We start from the raw sequence: 24545 nt of genomic DNA, 5'->3' as shown, positions 1-24545 counted from the left end.
ACTGCAATCAGATACACTTGTTTACACTGTACATTGTTAAGTTATCACTCTTGAAACACTACATGGTTACAGTCAGAAACATCTTTCTGGACTGTACATTGCTATTTTATTACTCTTAATAACACTAGGAGACAACAGTCAGATACATCTTAAACTGTGCATTGCTAAGTTATAACTCTTAATAATGCTATAAGACAACAGCCAAACATCTTCTCTACATTGTATAATAATACAGTGAAGCTATAGCAAGATCTATAGGTACATGTCATTTTGGTACTCATCAAATGTGTCATTAATTGTTTCAAGTTTTAAAAATCCTCTTACACTATAACCAGATCCCTACTTGGTGTCCTTTAAAGCAGGAAGAACCTTCACCAATCATAGATGAATTATTCATTAGCATTTTGAATCTAAAAACACCTTGAGATTCCTGAAATTATCATTAAATAAGATGTTTCATTTTGCTAACCTGTTTACATTGTACATTATTAAATTCTTGAATAAGAATACGTTTGGCATTACTGAAACAAAATAAAATGCCATAATTCAGAATCAAACCTATAGTTATTCAGTTTTGAGAATTACTGCTTCCACAGCAGAAACAGTTGTTAGACAAGTTATCAGGGAGTTGTTTTCTGTTTGGCACCATTATGTATGTTAAATCAATTGTTTGACATTTACATACGTGTAGTGAGCTGTTGCATACCTGTAATGCTTTAAATTGACACTAAAATAAAAGTATGAAAATCTGCATACACAACAGAATTTAAAAGGATTAAATGAAACACCTTCAAATATGAAAAGTTCACTGTATTAAATACAGCAGGTATAGAATTACATCTATCATTTTCTATTATCTAATTATTTTGTCAACTACTTACATTTACTCATAGATTTGTGATTTTACGTAACTCTTCTATATTTCAATAATAACCTAAATATTCCATAAGGTCATCTTAAGATGACAAACTACAATAGTACACATACTTTAGTTATGTCTGTTTTTAAATAATTTACTGAACCTTTTCATGATCTTATGAACAAATACAGTCAAATATGAGCTTCCTCTGAGTATTAGGAAAATATTGTAATGTAAGTAGCTACAGTCAGTCAGGACCTATCAATTACATTTTAATGAATATAAGTGTATTTATAGCAATAAACATGTACAGGACACAAGATATCTTTAGCAGCATAATTAAAGTTTACTAGAGGCTTCTAAATCTTCCTTATCTTTTTTCTCATTTTGACTTCTTTGATAACTGTAACGAGGCCGAGCTCCATGTGCTACACCACTTTCAACAGAACAGTTTTCCCTCTCCTCATCACTGTTATTACTTGAAATTGTTCTTCTGCACACATTTTCTTCAGCCACATAAATGTGGTTCCAATTTGGGGTTATACACACAGTGCCCAATTCAGCAACATCTAAACAAGTATTTTCATCATAGGTGGATTTTTGCATTCTCTCTACATTAACATATTCATTAATTATTTTCTCACATTGGCTAGAGGGGAAGTAGCCTGTAGGGTATCTTCTGATTAAACCAAGTTCTGGTTCAGATGATATGTTTACTGCTCTCTGGCTAGGTGGAGTGCAGTTCTGAAAGTCACGAGTTGAACAAAGTTGTAAACCAGTTGGTGTAGCCAGGCTGTTTGACTTTTCTAGTCTGACAGGTTGCCTTCCTGAGGTTCCAACTGGCTCCTGCTTCTCAGTAGAAATAAAACTACTATGTATCTCATTTTCTGCATCAGAATATTCAGAAAGGGGGAGCACTACATTGGCACTATCACTGTTATGAACAAATTTTCTTTCTCCAGTTTCTGAGCACACTGATCCAGATCGTGAAAGTTTCTTCTCCAACTGGCTCTCCTGACAAGAATATGGCACAATACACTGTTGAACAATGCATGCCTCGACTTCATCAAAATTATAAAGAAAGTTGGTGGGGCAAGAAGTTTCAATTTCCACTGGATAATGATTAACTATGGTTTCAGTGCAGCAAGAAACAGAAACCACTGCAGAAGAAATTGACTTGTGATTTTCTTGAGAAGCCAACAATGTGTTATTAGCTGCAGGAAGCACTGCACTTCTTGCATGATGAAGCTGACATGACCCCATTTTTAAAGAAGCACTTGTACTTTTTGGACAAATTATCATTTGGCTTAAATTCCTAAAAGATTGTATTGGTGACACAACCATCTCAGGACTGTTAATACCACTACTGATTGAAGACAAGCTACCTTTTATGTTAGGATTTAATGGCTCTGGATGTTCTTCTACAAAGTCTTCTTGGTCTTGAAAAATGGGATTTGCCTTTACACTTATAATACTGTTTGAGCAGAGGTTTGTTTCTGATGGAACTTCCAATGTTTCAAAAGATGAGATATCTATATAAGAAACCTCCTCAGGACATTCTTTCTTGTCTTCATTTTTACTCATTTTCTTTTTGTTCTTCTGGTGTACTGAAAACATCAGCATTTGTTGAAGGGTCCTATCCAGTGAATTATTTTTGTTGGCTGTAGAATCAGAAATTGACAGGGTTTTCTTGGTAGTCAGAAAATTTGATGAATTTGTATTGGCTGACATATTTGTATCAGAAACAAAGTCTATATCTAACGAACTTGAATTACTACTAGAGGGACTAGGATTTTGCTGTTCATATGTTGGACTGGAACTGGATGACAGATCACTACACCAAGTAGTTGGATCTGGATAAATATTGTTATCTACAATACCCTTAGTTTGTAAAGTGAGTCCCTTTTTCTTGTCTTTTTGCAATCGAAGTAGTCTGTGTTTCCAGTATTCAATTATAGCACTATAGGAATGATGATTTTTCTCAGAATTTTGAGTAGTTGTCTCAATGTCTCTTGGTAATCCAGGTTCGCTGGAAACAGATGAATGTAAACTTATTTCTTTAGGGAGTTCTTCACTTAAAGATGTTGGGGTATATAACATGTTACCATTGACAACATCTTCATCTTTCAAAGCTAAATTACAAGGAGTACGTCTATTCTTGATGCATAACACCATTGCATTATTTAACATGTACATAGAAGTATCTTCATGCTCAGCACTAAATCTGCTAGCACTGTTATCTGAACCTACAAAAGAAGCATTTTCAACTTCATTCTCAGTTGTTATGCTGCCACTAGAGATACTAAGTGGAGGTGGACTGTTGGCTATATATGGAGGTTCATCTTCACTACGAGCCATGCATGGTCTGTCCACAGACTGGCACTCTGATAATGGGGTTTCTGTAGATTCCTTACCATCAGGAGAGGAGCGCAGTGGAGGAAAAGTTACATCCTCCTGAGAGTTCCATCTACCATGTGATAGAGAAATAGTAGAATAAGGAGCTTGACCAATCTCCACAGAAACTGTGTATGAAGGAGGAGCCTCCCCTGGAGAAATGTATGTCTCTGGGGGTTTCCAGAATGCATATGGTGGTGGAGGATCATCAAAAAGTCCAAAGTCAATGTGGTCCTGACCAAAAAAATATCCCACAGTTGCATCATCTTCAAGAGAAAACCTTCTGGAAACCTGAGATTCACTAGTGCCTCCACTTCCACCATTCAAACCTAAAGAAGAAAAAAATCAAGGTAACTATTTACACATAAACTATTGTTTCATATGATATTAAAAAAATTAGAGAAATTAAAATACAAAGTTTGATTTCATGAGAATCTCAAAACAAGGCTATAATAATGAAAACATATTCATTGTTGAAAATGAGACTGAATTATGGCTCTTCTTAAATAGAAATGTACAATATTATTATTAGAACTACATAAAGGTATTTTATGCTTGAATTGCATGATGCAAAAGCATAATAAAGACTAAGTTATGAGCATAATAAACTTGCTCTTCAGAATGCCATGGGGATTGTTGAGAGTACTGATGACTCAAGAAAAGAAATACAGCAATAGAATATAAGCAAAAACAATATAGTTAACTTTCATAATTTCACACCTTTATGAGAATGTTGCTAACAACAAATTAAGCATTTTATAATTTAGTCATCTATACACTGATGTTTATATAATGCTTAAAACAGTACCCTCACTACTGAGAGTTAATGAGGTGGTAATGCCATAAAATGTCACAATTTCTAACTAAAGTCTAAATAGTGAAACTATCTAATTACATTGTGTAAACAAGAGTTTTAATAACCCTTAAACTACTTCTAATCTGTAAAGAGGATACACTTAGGATGACTTCTTAAGTTTCTTAAATATATATATATATATTTTTTTTTTCAAATACAATAAACAAAAACTTTAATTGGCACGTTGTTGTGATTAAACACAACATATACAGACACAAAAATAGATATCTCAGAAATTACTCTATGCAATTGAAAAACATATTTTTACTTTTTTCTGGAACTTGAGGTTAGAGGCAAAAGCTTTGTTTAAGATTGGCAATGATGGTTATTCATACTTGATGCTTAAATCCCCCAATACTGAAATTAAAGGTCAATAATGTTTCAAAATGAAACTATATATATACAAATTTACAAGTATTAAATATTTTAGTGAATTATCCAAGGTTTAATGTTACAGTAAAGCGGACGAGTACACTGAATTGTCAGTTTATTTATCCGAGTAATGATCTTTTATAAAATATCATTTTATTCACAGAGTGTATAATGAAGTTTCATGTAGTAGCCAATGCTTTTTTGAGACAGACTTGGACAACATGAAATATGTTTTCAGTTACACATATCAATATTGATAATTTTGTTTGAGCAAATTAACCCCCAAAATGGCAGCCTACAGTATTTAATGCAATATAAATTTTGAAAATAGTCTTAAAGTTCCACAAGTATTTTTAGATAGCCAACTTAACCTTTGACACGAAAACATCTGGTCGAACTTCCAAAATAAATATACTCATGCACCAATACAAAAGAAAACATTTTGACATATAAAGTTCAAATTATGTCAATGTAGAAATTTAAAGCTACATTTATTGCAATGTACAAAAAGTATGTAATCTCTCTTGTAGCCAATCTTTTTTTTTCTTTAAAAGTGGCTGAGCAAATTCTTCATAATGTACAAAAAAACAGTCTGAAAGAATGGAAGTTAATATTTTCCAACACAGAAAATGTATTTCCAATAGATACTTACCTCTAATCACAATAATTTCTTTCTTATCCATGAAATGTTCATTGTTACTAATAGTGAATTTCTTTGCATATGTTATAATTTTCCTAAATCAAAATGTATTTCTGATAGGTGCTTCCCTCCGCTCACAAGATTAGCTTTTCTCATCTTGTGTTGCTCTCTATATGCAAACATTTTTCAGAAATGCATGCCATAAGCCTTCATCCTCCTTCTGTTGGAATCCAAAGTTCCAACATGTCTCTCATGCAAATCATTATGTGTCACCTCTCCACCAATAGGAGAGCACTACTATCATGTGATGCATGTGACTCCCTCTACACGCCACTACCAAAGTTTGGCAGAAGATGCGAGCATCAGAAGATTGTGGGAGGATGGGTGGGAAGTGTGAGAAGAGAGAAGTACCTATTGGAAATACATTTTCATTTAGGAAAGTTATAACTTCCGATAAGGCACTCTCCCTCCACTCACAAGATTAGCTTGAATCCCGTATTGAAATGGAGAAGGAACCGGTGTGAGGGAAGCACATTGTATCTCCCAGAAACATCTGAAGGACCCCCCTGAAATGAGGGAACAGATCAGGTGATTTGAGGAGGAGTACTGCACCACATCTGAACCAGGTATCTCTTTGCCAGGAACATCAACATGATCAGGAGGACCAGACATGACGGAACATTAAAGGGTGCATGCGCGTGGGAGAGCATAGTTTATCAATGTGATCTTAAACAGAAATCAGAATCACTCAATCCACGATGGAAAGTGGGTAAGTGAGAATCTGTCCCATGGTGTACAGTGGCTGGGGCTCGATGGACCAGACTCGGTAAGTCAACTAGCCTGATGCCAGTGATCCATGAATATGTCATCCAGAATCTGAGGGAGGTCCATTGTATGCACTTAACCTCCTTGACCATGAAACTAGCCCAATATGACTCTAGGTTGGTAACAACCTCGTCACCCAACGAGGACCCAGGGCAGTAGTGGAAACAGGCCACACAGACCTTCTGGAACCCACAAAACAGAAGACAAGTCGAGAGGGGAAGATGTACAACCCAAAACCTGTGTGAGGACTTATGTGATTGGTTCACTCGATCTCCAAAACCTCACTTGCTGGGTACCAACATCTGCACGAGGGTAGAAGCAGGGCACCCAATGGAATGGGTGAACTGCATTTCAGCATCTCAACTCCGAGAAATAGTCACTCATCTGGAGTATCTTGTAACTCCCTCTACACCGGTAGAACACCACTGCCTTACTCTGAACTGAATGGTTATAGCCATCTTTGTGGAACCCATCCAGCAGGTTGCCTCAATGGTCAACCACCCCAGCAGCTTGGAATTGGTAAGTAGTAAGGACTCCCGTACTCCACTGGAAGGAAGGGGGGAAAGGGCAGTGAAGAGTTTGGACGGATTGCAACACTCAAGACAGTGCAATGGGTGATCCCAAAACCCTATTTTGAAAAGCAGACCACATGGATTTATTCAATCTAGGCATGGCAAGGATGGGCAGCAATCACCTTCTGCTTTACCCATGCCATCCCTGGGTGGTATGGTGTGGGACAGGCACATTACGATGCAATTATCTCAAGGAATTTACACTCAACATGGCTTGCAGTGCAGATTTTATATCAAGATGTCTGCTAATGGTTATAGCTATCTAAGTGGAACCCATTCCGAGTACAGACAGAATACCTGGTCAGGCACCACTCGCCACAGAGCAGGATCCAAAGTGAAGCTGAAGGAGGGGGCCCCTGAAAGAAAAGAAAGCATTAGTGAGGGCTTACCTCATGTCACAGCGGCACCAAAGTCTATAAAATAGTGGCAGGCAGAAACAGCAATGTAGGATAGGTAGTGAAAGATAAACATGTGTGGAGTCGTCTACATGCCCAATCATAGAATCTCTTCCAATGCCCAACAAAAAAGGAGAGGCAAGGTGATGGATTTGATGTGAGAAATTGTGAAAGAGATCATGCTGGGAAAGAGATAAGGAGGAATAGGCCAACTAGATCAAACATCGAACCCAATTGGTCAGGGTGACCAGGAAAAGATCACAGGTAGAAGAAGGTTGTCAAAGGATAAAAAGGCGAGAATGAAGACCCTGGAAAGAAGCCGTGCAAGCAACAAAACAATGGAGGGCACAGACAGGAGAGAGGAGACAGATCAGGACAAGAGTAGAGATGAGATATAGAGGATAGCCAGATAGGGAGAAAAAAGGACATACCTTGTTGAGCCGCAGAGGTCTTGGGAAGGTAGGTAGAATCTGGACAAAGGATAAGGTAGGAGGAGTGGTACAAGATCCTGGTAATTTCAAGGGCAAAAATATCCAACCTACGATGCCTGCAGGCCAGGAGGAGAAGGAAATATGCCTTCAAAGAGAGGTGAAACAGGGAACACATAGACAGAGGTTCAAGGGGAGGTAAAGTGAGTAAAGTCCAGGAGTGAATGACACCTTGGTGGCTGACAAAGCCAAAAGGAATGGATCAACATGGAAAGGACAGGGGAAACAAAGACCCTGCAGAAGTGGGAAAAACTGAATGTATGGGATAATTGAGGAGACCAAGGAACTCCTCTGATAAAACTATGTAAAAACTTGGAGATACAGGCAACCATTGGGAGAAAAGCCTGGAAACCCTGAGTCAATGCCCAGGAGTGATAAATGCTCAACTTGCTTTGATAGACAGCCAAAGAAGAAGGGCAAATGGAACAGGCTAAATGTGAAGCTACTCTGCAAGAAAAACTGGAACACCTTGCCAAAAGCCAGGTGTGAAGAAGGAGGACAGATGGCATGGGATGGAGAGCAAGTGACTGAAGTTGACAGAGCAGATCAGGAGGAAAGGGAAGAGGAAGGGGAGGTGGAGCAAATGATGTAACCAAGGTTGAGCAGGCCAGTAAGGAGCAGTCAGAATGCCATGCATGGAGTGACATGGATGAGGGAGACCATCTGATGAAGTAAATGGATGGTAGGGTAAACATAAAAGAACAGGAATCAACAGCCAAGACTTGAAGATGGGGGACCGGGGACCAAAACCGAGGTAATTTGTGATTGAGAGTGGTGGTAAAGGCATCGATATGGGCATACCCAGATGCAAACAGAGTCCAAATAATGGCAGGATGCAGGTACCACTCCATGGGATAAACTAGATCCAGTCCAGAAAGATGATCGGCTACGAGACTGAAAACACCTGGTACATAACGTGCCATTAAACAAATGTGGTGTTTGTGGGCCCAAAAAAAGAAGAACCATACTGCAAAAACCTAGGGATCTAGACCTGATGCCCCCTTGGTGATAGTTGGAATGGATTGTAACCAGCCAGCAAGTGGCAAGAGAAAGAAATTGAACCAAAGCCCAACAAACAGCCAGGAATTGGAGAAGGGAACTCTCATCCACAGACCAACAACCCAAAACCTTTAAGTTATCCACCAAAGCACCACAGCCCTGAAGGGATGCATCTATTAGCAGATATAAATCTGGCCACAGAGGAGGAAGCAGGACCCCCACCAACATGTGGGCTCTGTTCAACCACTGACGGAAATAGCCTACAAGAGATGAGAGAAGAGATATAGAGTATCCAAGGGATCTTGGGCAAGGATCCATTGATCATGACGGGAAACAAAAACAGGTGGGAGTAAAACTTCTGTGAACCTGGTGATCTTGTTCAAAAGCCTGTTGTGTGATGAGGTTCTGAACTGCCTCTGACAGCTGCTGCCATGGCAAGGGATCTCAAGGCAAAGAGCACCTTGTGAACCCAGACATCAGCAAGAAAAGGTTCTCACAGATGAACGAAATTCAACAGACGAGCCCCCACTGGGCCCAAAGAGACCACATAGTCACCAGTACTGCTATTGGCAGATCGTGTGTCATCGAGAAAATCGTTGAACTGTGGCTTTGCAGGAGGGTGGGACAGGAGAATGTTGAGAAGAGGAAAGTCATGGAACAGGAATCGGTGCCGCACTTGGCAGGAACATGCAGAGGTTTCTCAGATAAGGAGCTGAGAGATGGGTCCATGCCAAAACTGCATCACGGCCCAAGAGGTCCCAACAACAAACAAACAATGTTTGAAGAACAAGAGCCAAAGACGACAGAGGAGCCAACACAGAAGTAAGGATGAAGAGGATGTAAGCAGAAAACCCCCTCAGGTTTTCTGTGAAAAGCTTCTTTTGCCCCCAAAATAGATAGAACTGACCTTAACAATTGTTGGTCAAGAAAAGGAAAGTCTGCCCGATGATTAGCAATGGCATACTGATCTGAAGTTCACAGGGGATGAGGCATACTAATACCTTCCCCCAGTTGAGAGGCAAATCTGTTTCATGAACCCTAATATTGGGGGATGGGGGAAAGATTAAATAGGGTTGGGAAGTTTCATGCAAGAGGGAAGGTCTAGAGCCAAAGGAAACAGGTTTAAGAGACAAAACATCACATACCTGACAGATAATGTCTGAAAAGACTGATGACGGTTGAGCTGAATCATCAGGTAGTGAACAGGAGGGCACGGCAAACTCCAGGTGGGGAAACAAACCATCAAAATCGTATACAGTCTGGCCCAGCGTGAAAAGCTCAAGAGGAAGTAGGAAAGAGAGGTAGGCTCATATACTGCTTAATCTCTCGGCAAATAAGCAACTATATACCTCCAATGGGTCAGCCACGCATGTGGCTGAAAATATGGCATCAGATGCAGATGAAGTGTTAGCAGAGAAATCTATCGGAAATACATTTTCAGTGTTGGAAAATCTTAACTTCTGATATGATAAATTACCTCCACTAACATAATAGCTAGAATCCCAAACTGAAGTGGTGGAGGGACCAGTGCAAAACTTACCTAGATGTGTTCCTTTTGGAAAACATCTGATGAGAACCCATGGAGCATTCGTTATGCCTTATACCAGGTATAAAGGCACACCTTTGGGAAACCACACCACTTCTATACCAGAAATGAGTCACCTGTTGGGTGGAAAAGAAGCAAGTTCATAAACACCATATGGAAATTGTACATGCTTTATGGTATAGTGTAGCTAGGGTATGCCAGACAGTATGTAGTAGGGCAGCATTGGGTACTTTTCATCTGTTTTGCAGTAAGTGAAGATCCCCAACCACCTTCACCTCCATACCAGGAAGCAAAAGGGAAAAGTAGCTTCATCCTAGGCAGTGGTCATGTGTACCGGCCCTGTACACATCCAACACCAGGCTACCCAAGAACCTGGCATCAAGGCAATGATGAGGGAAAGCAAACGTGATGGTTCATCCTCAGTCCAAAACCAAGAAGCACCAGGAATTTTTCATCTGGTCTGTGGTAGGAGGAGGGTCCCTATTAACCATGAGTAAGGACTTATGTTGATTGGTTCTGAGCTGATCCAATACCAGGCTGCTCAAGAACTGACATCCAGACAGGAGTAGGATGGGGGGAAAGCCAGCCAGAGGGGTGAACTACATTTGGTGGATCATCTACAGTCAAAAACCCTGTGGTGTTGGCAAGTGTTCTTCTGTTCAGCAGTAAGAGGAAGGCTCACATCATCTTTCAAGAGTAAACCTTCCTGGTCCACCACCCTGGTGGCTAGGAACTGGTGAGTGGCATAACCCCTGTACTCAAATAGAAGAATGGGAGGGGTAAATGTGCATTGGGGAGCCAGGAGGAAGGCAACATCTTAAACTGTGAAATGGGTGACCATGAAATCCTATATTTAAAAGCAGGTCAGTCCTGGTTCCAACTAGGACCAGAGGGATGGGCAGCTATCCAGACACTGCTATACTCATGATAGTCCATGAGTAGGTACAGTCTGGATCAGACCTTGTTTATTAAGTAATATACCTTAAGGAAACCCCTAGTGGTCTTGTAGAACACCCCATCTCATCAATGAGCATTTCAGACTCAATTGGCTACATGGTGGGGATTTAAACCTAAGTATACCCTGGCAGGCACTGCATGCTACATAGCAGGATTCTGTGATGTAGAATAGGGCCCCACAAAGGTAAGAGAGAAAGAAAAAGAACTTACTCAGTCAGAGCCAGTAAAGGGTATGAAGAGTGATGACAGGAGGCAACCTATATCTGTACAGAGAAGAAACAGCCAGATGATGAAGATAATCTACGATAAAAGTATGTATGGTAGTCCATGTGCCAGTCTGCATGATCTCCTCAATGAACATCAGAAGTGAGCAGCCTGAGACAGTGGAAAAGGTGTCAAATTTGGTAAGGAGAGACCTGGAAAATATTATGGGAATCCTCATCCAAAGAAAAATATGCTAGATGTATGAAATGTTTTAGCCATACTGTGAGGGTAATGGGAGAAAGATCTTGAGAAGAAGAGAAATTCCAAAAGAAACAGGAGCAGGAACCATGAAAAGGAGCATTGCAGGCCATGTAACAACAAACTGCCCTGACAGGACAAAGAAAATGATCAGAATTGGAACAGGAATAAACATGAGAAATGGAAGAGAAACAGGGGTGAACTTTTTGTCTCTCTCACATGCCACAAATATTTTGGGGAGAAAGGCAAAGTTTAGATAAAGGAGAATATAAGAATGAAGGTAAAGAATATGGGAAGAATCATGAGCATATATATCTGACCACCAATGGCTGCAAGCAAAAAATAACAAGAAATAGGTCTAAGCAAAAGATGGTGCAAAAAACAAGAGGCTAAAGGAGGGAAGGTAAGGGCATGGAGAACAACATTTAGGTCCCAATCAGGAAGGATGGCAGGACGAAGAGGATGAAGAAGGTGAAAAGAATGAAACAGAACAGAAAGGAAATGCAAGAAGAAGGCACAATTAGAATGGTAAAATCAGAAAGTATTTGACAGTGCAACTCTGTAGCCACCAATGGTCGACAATGATAAGCCTTAGTTGAACAGCCAAGTGAAAACTCTGAAAGGTGGGGAATTGAAGGGCAGGAAGGGGAGAAACCACAATGCAGAGACCAATGATGGAGAAAATGCACTACTTCTGCTGATATACAAGGAGGGAGGAAGAATAAATGGAATGAGAAAGAAGGAAGGTTACACGTAAAGAAAGCATGAATTGTCTCTCAAGGGACTGGAAAAAAACCTATGATACTGCTGGTTGGGAGACAGAGGAACATTGTTGAAGCAGGAGGAATAAGGATAGAGGATGAAGAAGTGGAGGACTGTAAGAGGATCAAGAGAAGAAACCATGATTGAGTTGGTCAATACAGAAAAATCAAGAGGACTTGTGATGGAATGGTCTGAATAAGGGAAAGTACATGTGAGAGAAGATGAATAGAAGGGTAGGCATCAATAAAGAGATTGGACCAGTTCTGGCTGAACACATCCACAGCCAAAGCTACCAGAAGTGAAACCAAGGTACAAAACAGCAAGAGTTTTTGTATTTAGGTGAATGGCAAAAGAATCCAGAAGGGGAGTGCCCAGCTGAGAGCATAGGCACTTGAATACCCAAGGATCGAGGGACCACTTTATTAGAAAAATCGTGTTGGTTGCAAGAGATAATTGGTGACAATATTTAGGGTGCCTAGGATATGACAAACTTGTAACAAATGGGCCCAGAAAAGGAGGTCTAGCATGTTAAAACAGAGAGAATGAGACCTGGTGCCCCTTGACAACTGATATGAAAAACAAAAGCAGAGATGGTGGTATAAATCATTATACGTTGCCTATGGACTGTCAAAAGAAAATGATCCAAAACTGAACATATCACTAACAATTCCAAGAGATTGATATAAAGGGTTTATTTGACCTTGGACCACCAACCCAAAATCTCTTGTGAGTCCAAGTATGCTCCCACCCCATAAGGGATTCACCTGTAAATAGGTGAAAGTCCAGACTAGGAAAAGGAACACCTGTTGAGGTGTTGTCTTTGTTGAGCCACCAGGTGAAGTCAACCTGCAAGGAAGAAGGAAGGTGAATGATGGAGAACAAGGGACCTCAAACAAAGTTCCACAAATCATGCAGTATCCATTAGACAATGTATATGAGTACAACCCAAAGGGGTAAGGGATTCCGATCCCATGGAAGTCCAAGTCCCAAATGAGAAAGAAAATCCCATGCAGTGATAAAAGGAGAGGATATGGCTTGGAAACCAAAAGCTCCAAATCCTCCAAACAATGAGGAGAAGGCTGGGCCTTGCTGATGTAAGAATTGAAAAATACACCCAAATAAAGGAGATGCTGGGTGGGTATGAGATGTAGCTTCTCCAGTTTGACCAGTTGACCCAGATGTGCTGACTCCTGAAGAAGGGTATGGTCGTACAAAGCTTGTTGGGACAAAGCCAAAAGAAGCCAGTCATCCATGTAATGGTGAAACTGCAGTCCCAGGCTGTGAATGTGATGAGCAAAAGCTCTGACCACCTAACAGAAAATGTATGGAGCCAAAAGGGAGATCACAGAATTGAAATATCTGACCTCGATGAACAAACCAAGGATGACTCCTGAATGCCAGGAAAATAGGAATGTGAAGGTAATTATCCGAGATATCAACCTTGTTTCTCCATAGACCAGGAGTAAAAAGACCACCTTAGAGTGAGAAAGAACTCAGTGGTAAAATGAGGGAGGTTGATGAGCAATTGAGGTTTGAAAGATCGATTACTAGACACCAATCCTCTGTTTTCTTGGGGATGACAAACAGATTAGAATAATAACCTGGAGAAGGGAGACAAACCTGTTGTATTGCATTATTCTTCAAGATGTCCAAAATTACATCCAACAGACACTGGCAAAAAACTAAATGGGAAACAATGGAGGAGAGGAGAAAAAAAAAGATTTAGTCTCCCCAACAATCTGCTGCAAACAGGTGCCACAAGTGAGCAAACTGGGCCAAACATGCCCCAACAGGACATGAACCCTAGGGTTAGTCACTATCGATTTTTACAGTGTAGAAGACAGGTGTGAGAGTACAAACATATGAGAGTAGAAACACAAGAAAGCGAAACAGGGAGAGAAGAGGAAGTAAGAAAATGGGATACAGTTACAGGTGCAGGAGAGGATTGCAAAAGATAAGTAACCAAAGAAGAAATAGAGGAATGTAATGCATGGCCTCCACATACAATTCCAACAAATTGGGAAGACCCCAAAAAACAGACTGGCAAAGGAAAAAAAGCCAAAAGGTCATATAGATAGGAAGCAGGCAAACACCTGAGAAAGCAGTGTCCCTGCCTAGTAGGTCCCAACAACAAATCAAACTTGTATGGAGAGACAAAGCTGAAGAATATAAACATGCCAACACAGAAAAGACAAGAGCACAAGTATCTGCTGAAACTCCCTCAGGGGAATGGTGGTTAGCATCAGAAAGCAGGTGAATAGATGAGAGATAACACAGTAGAGTAGTAAGGGTAAGATAAAGATGAGACAATTGAGCAAGGGAAGGGTGAAGAGAAGTGAAAAGATCTGCTGATCCCTTTGCCTGAAAAAGAGACTCGAAAGTCTAAAAGTCAAGAAAAGGGAACTCAGCCCAATGGCAGGCTAAGGTGTGTGTGTCTGTCAAATGAGAAGGACAAGGCATGCTGGCTCCAGCACAATGGTGAGAGAGATAAACTGATCAGTACAGACCTCAAGGGAGGAAACAAAATAATCAGAAGCAGATCCAGAATGATGTAAGGAAGGGAAAGAATCATAAGAGAAAGAGACAAAAGGTAACAAACATGAGATACCATATCCAAGAAGGATGAGGTAGATCAATGGCAGTGGATTGAGAAAGTGCAACACCTGCTTAGGTAGGGGAAACAAGTTGTCAAAATTGTTGTTCTCTTGAACAGGACCCCCAAGGAAAGAAATATCTGTCCCCAGGTCAGAAGACAGACCAGCTGGATGTATGACTCCAACTCTTGATGCATATGGCTGGCACCTCCTCCACAGAAAGAGAGAAACCCGATGTCACAGTAGTAATCTGTCTAGCGGGATCAAGAATTTGTGGGTCTGCACCAGATGAAGTAATAGTAATATGAACTTGCAAGTTCATAATGTGAAAAGGATTGAAAAAAAGATAATCAAAAGCATTCCAAAAAGAAGTAAATACAACAGGAAAATAGTTGTCAAAAACTGAAATATTAATCACAGACCAAAGCGAAAAATGTGTTGTTTGCACATGTGAATGCCAAATTGAGATATGATGATTGTACAATCAGTATAGAGGGACTCAGATAGGCTATTGTGTCACACTACTATTGGTGGATGGTTGTCACAGTGAAGCAATAACATGTGGAAAATGTGAGTTTAGGTGGGAGCCTTAAGGCTAGTAGCAAAAGAAAATTCCTTATAGAGGGGCAGCAGAAAATCGAGGAAAGCTATTATGTTAGAAGAGGTAAATATCCATTGAAATCTCTATTTTCAGGACTACAATACTTCACTGATTTCTTTTTTGTAAAAATTCATTTTTATTTTACATTTCTTGTTTTCACAAGATCTTACTAGAAACTATTCCCAAAATGGTGTATAAACCATTCTCACTGCAGGTTTAACATTACTGATAAAAAATAAAACTGAATTACAGCTTTTACCTGCAAAGTTTTTTCCAACTAATTTTCATGAAGATTGCATATTTTATCCTTACAACTGAAATCAAAATAGTTTTATAATTTTACACAATATACAAAATAGTCTTGCATGAACATAGGATATAAACATTTTATATTTTACTTTTGGTTCTTGAAAATATTTAAAACGTAAAAAAAAAATTATACTCATAACCTCAACAATGCAAATTTAAAATGCAAGTTGAATGTTACTGATCTATGAAGAAAAGAGAATTAATAAAATTATTTGGATCATTATTACACTGGTAAAATTCTGTACTTTATAATACATGCATTGTATACAGTAAACATTTCTTTAAATTAAATTGGCAGAAAATGAAATATTTACATTAATGTTTATATACTATTTATAAGTAAATTTGTAATATATTATTTGTGTTCACTTTTAATCACGTACTTAAAAATGAGTTAAAAACATTTCTTAATCTTCAACACTCACGTCTGATCATTAGCAAAAGACGACGTCGACGAAGCCGATTGATCATAAAGAGTAAGAGAGCCAGAATAAGCAAGGAAGTGATGGCACTTGCAACTAAACGTAGACCTAGATTAGTAGCTGTTAAAGTTGCAGAACCTGTAGTCATGAATAAAAAAATATATTTATTTAACATAAAGTGTTTGTTATTGATAATGGTACCATACAGTAATATAACAAGTAAAAAAAGAAACTGTATGAAATGTAAGGATATCTTTTTTTTTACTTTAGAATCTATATTTCACAAATCCTCTAAACACATTAAAACCAAAAGAAAACTACACTGATAAAAAAAACAAAAGTATATTTTGGTATGTTGGATCAAGAATAAACATTACCAACTCATAACAAATCAAAAGAACCAGCCACATCAAGGACTTGAAAAGTTTTTTATATACTAACCCCAGTCTAGTAGGCATGGGAAATTTCTAGTCCAACTAATATTTTTTTCACTATAATGACTATATTATTACATATTTCAAATATATATACATAGCTATATTTGTTACAATGACTTCTTCCACAGTATTACAAAACATAAATATACAATTTACTACAGTATAAATGATACAGGTATAATATGTATGGGCAGGTTAACCAGTACCTACATGTACGTTATTGAATGGTATCCTGATGTAATAAAAATAATATGATTTAATTCAGAATATACAGAGAAGCATAAAATGTCTGTACAGGTTACCCATTCTACATATATTACAAAATCAAAACAACCATACTGAAGTCTATCATTTGGAACACCTTGCCCTCTTCAGTTGTACCTAGGAAAAAATACTAGAGTAACGAATGGACAATCCAATTCATTTTGCCTAAATACAGATGTTTAATCTTGTATCAATAATCATTATTCTCTTCTAAAAAAAAATAAATAAAAAAATTATCATGCAAGTCAGAAAGTGTTATGAATACAAAACTAAATAACTGGACATTTGAAGTTACCAATTTACAAGTCATTAAATAATGCATGTGTTCATAAATCACATGTGATATGGATTAGTCTATCATTGATAAACGGGCTACCGAGCTTACAAATAATTCAGTAAGAGTGAATACTTAAAGATTTGAAAGAAAAAATAACAAAAGGTAATATCTTTGAAAATTTGATAATTAAATATACACTTGGGTTTTACACAAATGTACAGATTTCATTTAAGCACAACTGCACTAGTCCTGGGCTAATGCATATTGAATTCACAGTGGCCTTCACTGAAATTTTTTAGTCCTGGGCATTGAGCTAATGGAGTTTTACACTCCTCCACCAATTTTTATGACCAAATTGTCCAAAATGTATTTCAAAATAAGTTTCTTTAGCATAACTTACTTAACAAACCTGAAAGAATTCAAGTAACACTTTATCCTTTAAACTATTTTAACCCTTTGACACATGTAATATTAATGACAGGTGTAATATTAACCACATGCAAGTTTGAAATTTTGTAACAAAATAAATAGATGGTATTCTCAAGTTTCATATAAGTAATAAGTATTAAAACGTATCTTTTATGCTTTTTATTGCATATCTAGAAATAAACCTGCCATTCAGAGATCTCTTTGTCCATAAGAATGAAAGTGATAGAGTTAAACCATATTTAAGGGTGAGGTGATTTTGTGAAAAAAATTAAGCCTTTATATTAATTCCCTTGAGTATAATATTCAAATCTCAGCAACTTTAAATGTACATCAACAGAAGAACATTTCGAAACCATGTGAAAATTCCATATTGAGCTAATAACGCATTTCATTTGATGGATTGAAGTCTTCTGGAAATTGATTTTTGATTAAAAATTCTAACAGTTCTCATGTACACAGAAACTAAACTGACTAAAGCAAATCTTGATAGAAAGTTTGTTATACTAAGAACAAGACTAAATTGTCTTAGTTCCACCAATATTTAAATTCAGGGCTCGTAAAGCCAGTATTAAATGTTATTGTGAAAACAGTAGATGAATTTAGCAAAAATCAAAACATAATTTCTTAGTGTTTACCATCCTAAGTACTCGTTGCTTGGTACCTATATGAACAGGTTTGTTAGTATTTCCCATTTTAGCTTGTTACTTTTTAATTCCTATTCGAAAATTTCATTAGTTCCTCAGAAAATAATTTCAAATAACTGGAAGAGGACAAACTTTATTTTTATCTCATTTATTTTTATTTTAATGTATCTACTTTACACATGTCTTTTGGAAATTATAATGGCTGAACTGGACAATTGTTTAATTGTTTTAAGTTAAAATGTATATATATATAGTTTCAATACTATAATAAATTATTTCAGAAAGGGTAACAAAATTTAATGAATGACTAAGTAAAATTACAAGTTTTAATTAATGTTTGGCTACTAACCGAACAGAAAATTTTCACAGAAAGAACAAAATAGTGTCATTCTAATGCATGTATCACCAGTACTTAATGCCTAATGCTATTGAAAAAAACACTGAAAAAGTTGATTCCAGGCGGAGCAGAGCTATTTTGAATATGCATACAGCACATACACAGGATTTTAAACAATTCATTGCAATTACTTGTGACTTCTGAAATTGCAGTTACATGTTCAATATTTGCTTTTACAAAAAATATATATAGATACCAAAAATGTTGAAATTAATTGTAGCCTTTTTTTTATTATTTAGTGACTTAAGACAGATTTTGAATATAACAACAACAAAGAGCTATTACCTCATGCCACTACCATGAAGACTGTTGTACATATCACAACCCATCCCCTACATGTACTGCTCCAACCTATGATGTAATTATCATTATACTATAGTGCTCCATCAATAGGAAAGTGACACATCCTTCATGTGCAGTAAACCCATGAATGCAAGCATTTGAACTAAAGGCTCATTCTTGAGGAAGCAAAATAAATAAATAGAAAGGGGGGAGGAAGTTGTGTAGAAAGGCAAGTGTCTGAAATACATTTTCATGTTAGGAAACTGTTAATTTAAAAAAATGCTTTGTCACCTCTTTGCAAAACAGAGATAGAATCTTACACTAAAGATGGTGGAGGGGCTGGTGCAGATAAGCAAATTACAAAGATGAACTCCTTTCTGAAACATAACATCAGAAAGGGAAAACCCATGAAGCATGTTATCCACTAGGGAGGAAGGTATAACCTAGTGAAGCATGACTCAGTGCAGGACTGAATCCTTCTCAAGCAATGGATATTCTTTGCTCACCAGAGGTGGTAGAGCAAAATATATTATCAAGAGAATATTTTGCACGGTACTAAAGTGTTGCATAGGCAGGTAAAACTTAAGATTGCCCAACTGGCTACTATATCACAGGCAGTTGGTTAAGCATGTGTGTGTAGTGTGGCTGAGGCATTCAGTGAGACTGTTCCATATTGGGAAATATCAACAGGAGATACTTACCAAAATAATCAGGTGCAGGGAGAAAATATCCCAGACTTGCATCTGAAGAAGAATTCAAATGTCATCCAACCACCAGAATGTCTTTGTTCATAATTTAGTGGCCTGTACTACACTTCCAGGTAACACCCAGTCCTACTTCTCATCGAGGGTTGCATCCACTTAGTCTCATACCAGTTGTGTTACACTGATCCAATAGAGAACTCTCCATACCACCATCACAACAATCAGAAGTGAAGAGATGAAGGTAGAGATACTAGAGATGACAAGGAGTAATTGATTGGCCATGTTACACCAAAGAAGATAGACATCGGTCCATTTTAGAGGAACAATGGACTAGATTGATGCCAAGGTCTCCAAAAGTGATATAAACCTTTTAAGCAGAAAGAGTAGCAGAGATGTACATGGTATGAAGACGTAAAAGAGATGGCTGAGCCCACCCTATACACTAGGTGAAAAAGACCCCAAGGTGAACCAGGTTCTGAATGTGGGTCAAGAAAAACTTGATCAGCCAACTTAAACAATTCACCTCCAAAAAAGAGTAGAGAGGTTGCTGTTGTTGAAGCTTCTTGGGATGGAGCAAGAAGGAGCCAATTGTTCATACAGTAGTGAAAATGTAAACCTAAGAAATACAACTGTCCTGCAAATACTCTCATTACCTAATAAAAAATGTATGGGGCTGTGGCTAACCCAAAGGAAAGGGCACAGAAGTGGCAAACCAGAGAAAATGATGGGCAAATGGATAAATTTGGATGAGGAAAAAAGTATCTTTAACATTAACTTTGGTCATCCATAACCCCAGAGTGAACATCTGCCTCAGAGTGAGAAAACCATCCATCTTGACCCTAGGAATGTCAAGAAATTGGTTTAAGAATGAAAGATCTATGTCTAAGTATCAATCTCCTGTCTTCTTTGGAATAAGAAAAAATCCTGATAAAGGCTGAGAACATGTTCCATAATATTCATAACCTGAAGAAATGACAAGGCCTCCTCTAGGTGCTGAAGATGCATGGGATTTTAGAAAGTGGAAAGACAACTGAAGAAAAAAAGAAGAGAAGTATGAGTGTCAAAAATTAGGAAAAGTCCATGATGAAGCACCTGTGTTACCCAAAGATCATGTGCAAAGAGAATCCCGTAAGCACACAATGATATTAAACCAAGATCTCACCAGACTAGACCTGAAAGTTGGCTCCAAAAGCAAGTCACTTCTGTGATCCACCAGTCCTTCAAGAGGTAAGATATCAATAAGAAGCAACAGAATGAGGAACAGGAAAGGGAGCAACCTCGGAAAACAAAAGTAATATCAGAAAACTACTGATGAGCAGTCTCAGTTCAATTTTATAAAGTGTTAGAAACACCACAAAAGACCTCATCACACAGGAAGGTTGCTAGATGGATGTCCCAGAGATAAGACCGAGAGGTATCTTGATTATGCAAATCCCAGAAACAAAGAAACCAAGTCAACAGAAACACTGCAGAAGAAGATATAGAAGGCAAGATGGCAAACATGTAGGAGCAAATGTTCTCAGTGAATCTGTCAGGGTCATGATGTAGAGTCTCTAAGAGAAGGTGAAGTGTAAACAAATAGTGAAGGAGCTGAGTAAGAGCATGATGAAAACAAGCAAACTGAGGACAAGTAACAGACAAAAAAAGGAGAAGAGAGGGAAACCCCAGCTAGAAGGAAAGACTTGAAGATTGAATCTCTAGGAAAGTAGATGAATCATCACCATAAGTCATAGTAAAAGTCTCAAAAAGTCAAGAAAGACAAGGCTACTGGGGGTTCAGTGTGCAGCTGAGACAAAAAAGTATCAGCATCAACATAAATGACAAGGAAGGGAGGAAAGAGAAGACAGTCAGAAGAAAGAGGCTCAAGCAGTAATGTGGTCCAAGACTCATCCAAACGAACTGAAGAGAGAGAGAGAGAGAGAAATAATGTCTCATACCTGAGTAATCAAAGCAGCAAATGATGAAGGTGGGGTTACCTGTTCCTCATCAGAAGGAGAAGAACCAGAAGCAAAGGCAGGCAATGTATACAAATTGTTGAAGCAAGAGGTAGGCTCAGCCAAAATAACAAAAAAGGAGGTCAAGGAACCTGGATCCAACAGGAAGAAGGCAGAAAAGAATGATCTACAAAACTTTTTTTAAATATGTAGATTAGTAGGAAGTGAAGCTAAAAGTAAAAGTTCTCTAATACAAACTAGAAGAGGGAGACAATAAGGTTTAACTGGAAATTAAAGAACAAAAGGAAAGTAAAAGTCCTACAATTCCAAAAACAGAGACAATGTGAAACAAGTCCAAAGACAACCAGTGCCAAGGAAAGAAATGAGACTTTGTTTAAATGCTCATAGGGATTACTGTACATGGAGGATGTGGCCCTCTCCTATCGATGGAGGGCTATAGTCTGATGATGATTGCATTGTAAGCTAGAAATACACATGATATTAGAAGAGGTGAAAGTTTCATTCAGAGCTTGTGTTGTGCACAAAATCATGGCAGTGATGCAAGGTAATAGCTCTTAGTTATGCAGAAAGATGAATCAATGTTTTTGAAAATATAAGCATGTATTGTAAACACATTCTAATAACATTATATAGTACAAAAAATTATAGTCTTACTTACCATCGTAAGCTGGAAAACTGCTATTTTTACCTGGAAAATGGGCAAAGTTTTCATCATTACAGACAAACTGGCAACATTTGTCATCTTCAGCATGGTATTTTTCACAATCTTTTGGTGGAGAACAGAAAACAGAAATGCACATTTCTGGTATTCCTTTTAAGCAGGTACACTGTGTACAGGGATCACTCTCCATTGGGAAATATTTGTCACCATAGCGAATTGCATCACCTTGACGATCAAAACAGGTTGCCTCATCCATTATTAGGCCTGCAATGTTGATATCACACTCTAAAATGTAGCTTGAGTATTAGGTAACCTATTACATATTCTTACATGAACATTTGACACAGAAATAAATTTAATGATTTAACGACAATATTAATTATACACACTGGATCACAAATCAAGGAACCTACTAACCTACTTTTAGAAGATAGACATTTCACCTTCGTAGGTAACTTGCAAATAATTCACTCAGTCTAAAAGTACTTGGCTTACTGATTTTCTTTTTATTTGTAGGCTATCTACATTTTAACTATACACTGTACAAGTTTTAAATAACCATAAATATATCCACTAATCTATGTAACTATTAAAATTGTAAAAAAAAAAAAAAATGAAAAATTTGCTAATATTTAGTATGATTCAAAAATATATCAAACTCTGCATTACAAGTAGTAGAGTATATGTTAAATGATGAACATTAAATGAGTACTATAGTATAAAAACATTCCATAATAAGACTATACAACTATACTTTATATAAATTCTGACAAAAGCTACATTTCAACATATTAGGAGTAATAAGCAACTTAAGATGATTGTCCGATTACTTTCTTGCTTACTTCAATGAACCTGTAAATACAACATGATGTTAGAAAGCACATAGGTTCAAGAAATCAATTTAATACAAATATATAATACTCTATAACCCAAGTGCTTTCAAAAGGTGGACCATTTTTCTTCATTCAGTTTGCCCTTGAAGAAGAAAGGTTTACCTTTTGAAAGTACTTGGGTTAGAGGGAATTGTACCCCTACATATACAACACATATACTTCATAATTAAGTACTACTATACCTATAAATGAAAAGTTAAAATTTTATTATTCTCATTACTTTAATCATTTCTGTTTATGTAAATGCTATATGATAGGTTGAAACCTATATGCCATTTGATGGAATTTGGGTGAATGAATTTGTGAGATCCAGTTTTTGGAGGGGAAGAAACTCTATGGGATAGATGGTCAGCATTTGATTAGGAGAGGAGTTCTTTTTTTGCAAAGGTTATGATAGAATTAATGTTAATTTAGAAGTATTTCAGAAAAGTACAGTTTCTAATATAGTCAATGAAGATTATGTGAGGATGGTTAGATTGACTGATTAGAATAAAAAGAGTTCAGAAATCATGATGAGTCACCAACAGGTTTAGTATGAATCCTCATTTTATATGCATAGGGTTAAATGCTATTATTCATATGTTACAAGTATAAGAAATAAATGGGTGAATTCACGGCTTTAGTTGGGATGAAGGATTTCGGTGCTACGAGGATTGCTGAAATTTGACTTGGAAAACAGTATCAACAAAAATCATTTGGAAATTCCTGGGTACAACTTATTAAGTAGTGAAAGATTATTTAAAGGAAGAATCACAGTAAATGAGGCTGGACACAATGAGTAGATACGAATAGTCTGGAGATATAAGAATAAGAAGTTTGTGTTAAGATATTGCTATAGGCCACCTACTCAGACTCAGGAGGTTGAAAAGATGCTGTATATAAAAATAACAAATGCTTCTAATTAAAATACTTTAGTTTTCAAGTGTTATTAATACTTGGCAGAAACCTTTCAATCTTAGCTAGCTGGTGTATCTGTTTAATGCACAGAGAAGACATACAAGCCCCTGGGGGCTTGGTCAAAACACAAACCATTTATATCACTCCCTGGATGACCCTACAGGTACATGCAAGGTATGATAATTATCAGTCCAGGAATTTGCCAGTTATAAGCAAACACACACACACACAGTCTTTTGTTAAATCTATATATATAAAAGAGGAAGTTTGTTTATTTGTTTATTTTGTTCGCTATAGGAAACCAAACGGTTGAACTTACAAATTTTAAAATAACTTCATAATAACCAGTTTTTACAAGAAATTTAATGGTGCTATTTATTTTGTATTTGGTGTAGTATTTAATGATGAAAGTGACAATTAATGATTATTGCACCATTTTTTTGTAATAAACATACAAACATAAACATGTTTTGCACATAGAAAGCGTTATGGCGGGAGACACTCAGATCACCTTTCAGTATTTACAAAAACAGTTTTCTTTAAATAGTGATAAGTGGTTTCATAAGTGATTTAGTAACTTTGTGAATTGCAAATTATTGTTTAGTGATACAGGTGATTATGCAACCCAAGAAACGCCCTTTCTATGGAAAGT

The 24545-nt window shown here is 37.4% G+C and overlaps 1 protein-coding gene across 6 annotated transcripts in view; it reads right to left on the bottom strand.

Annotated features, from left to right (window-relative positions):
* Positions 1 to 310: 310 nt before the first annotated feature.
* Positions 311 to 24545, bottom strand: part of LOC106462513 — a 45902-nt gene continuing 21667 nt past the window's right edge. For 5 of the 6 annotated variants that reach the window (XM_013922447.2, XM_022389810.1, XM_022389811.1 and 2 more), the window contains 3 exons: positions 22101 to 22367; positions 16057 to 16191; positions 311 to 3582 (listed from right to left, as the gene is read on the bottom strand). In XM_013922447.2, the coding sequence (XP_013777901.1) occupies positions 1199 to 3582; positions 16057 to 16191; positions 22101 to 22367 (2786 nt within the window). In that variant the 3' untranslated portion in view covers positions 311 to 1198. The remainder of the gene's footprint in view (positions 3583 to 16056; positions 16192 to 22100; positions 22368 to 24545) is intronic. The other variant, XM_022389813.1, reaches the window with a different exon arrangement.

The sequence above is a fragment of the Limulus polyphemus genome, unplaced genomic scaffold (genome assembly GCF_000517525.1).
Source record: "Limulus polyphemus unplaced genomic scaffold, Limulus_polyphemus-2.1.2 Scaffold1189, whole genome shotgun sequence".
Classification (NCBI taxonomy): Eukaryota; Metazoa; Arthropoda; class Merostomata; order Xiphosura; family Limulidae; genus Limulus; species Limulus polyphemus.
The sequence above is the reverse complement of the archived record's forward strand: the minus strand, read 5'-3'. Positions and strand labels throughout refer to the sequence as shown.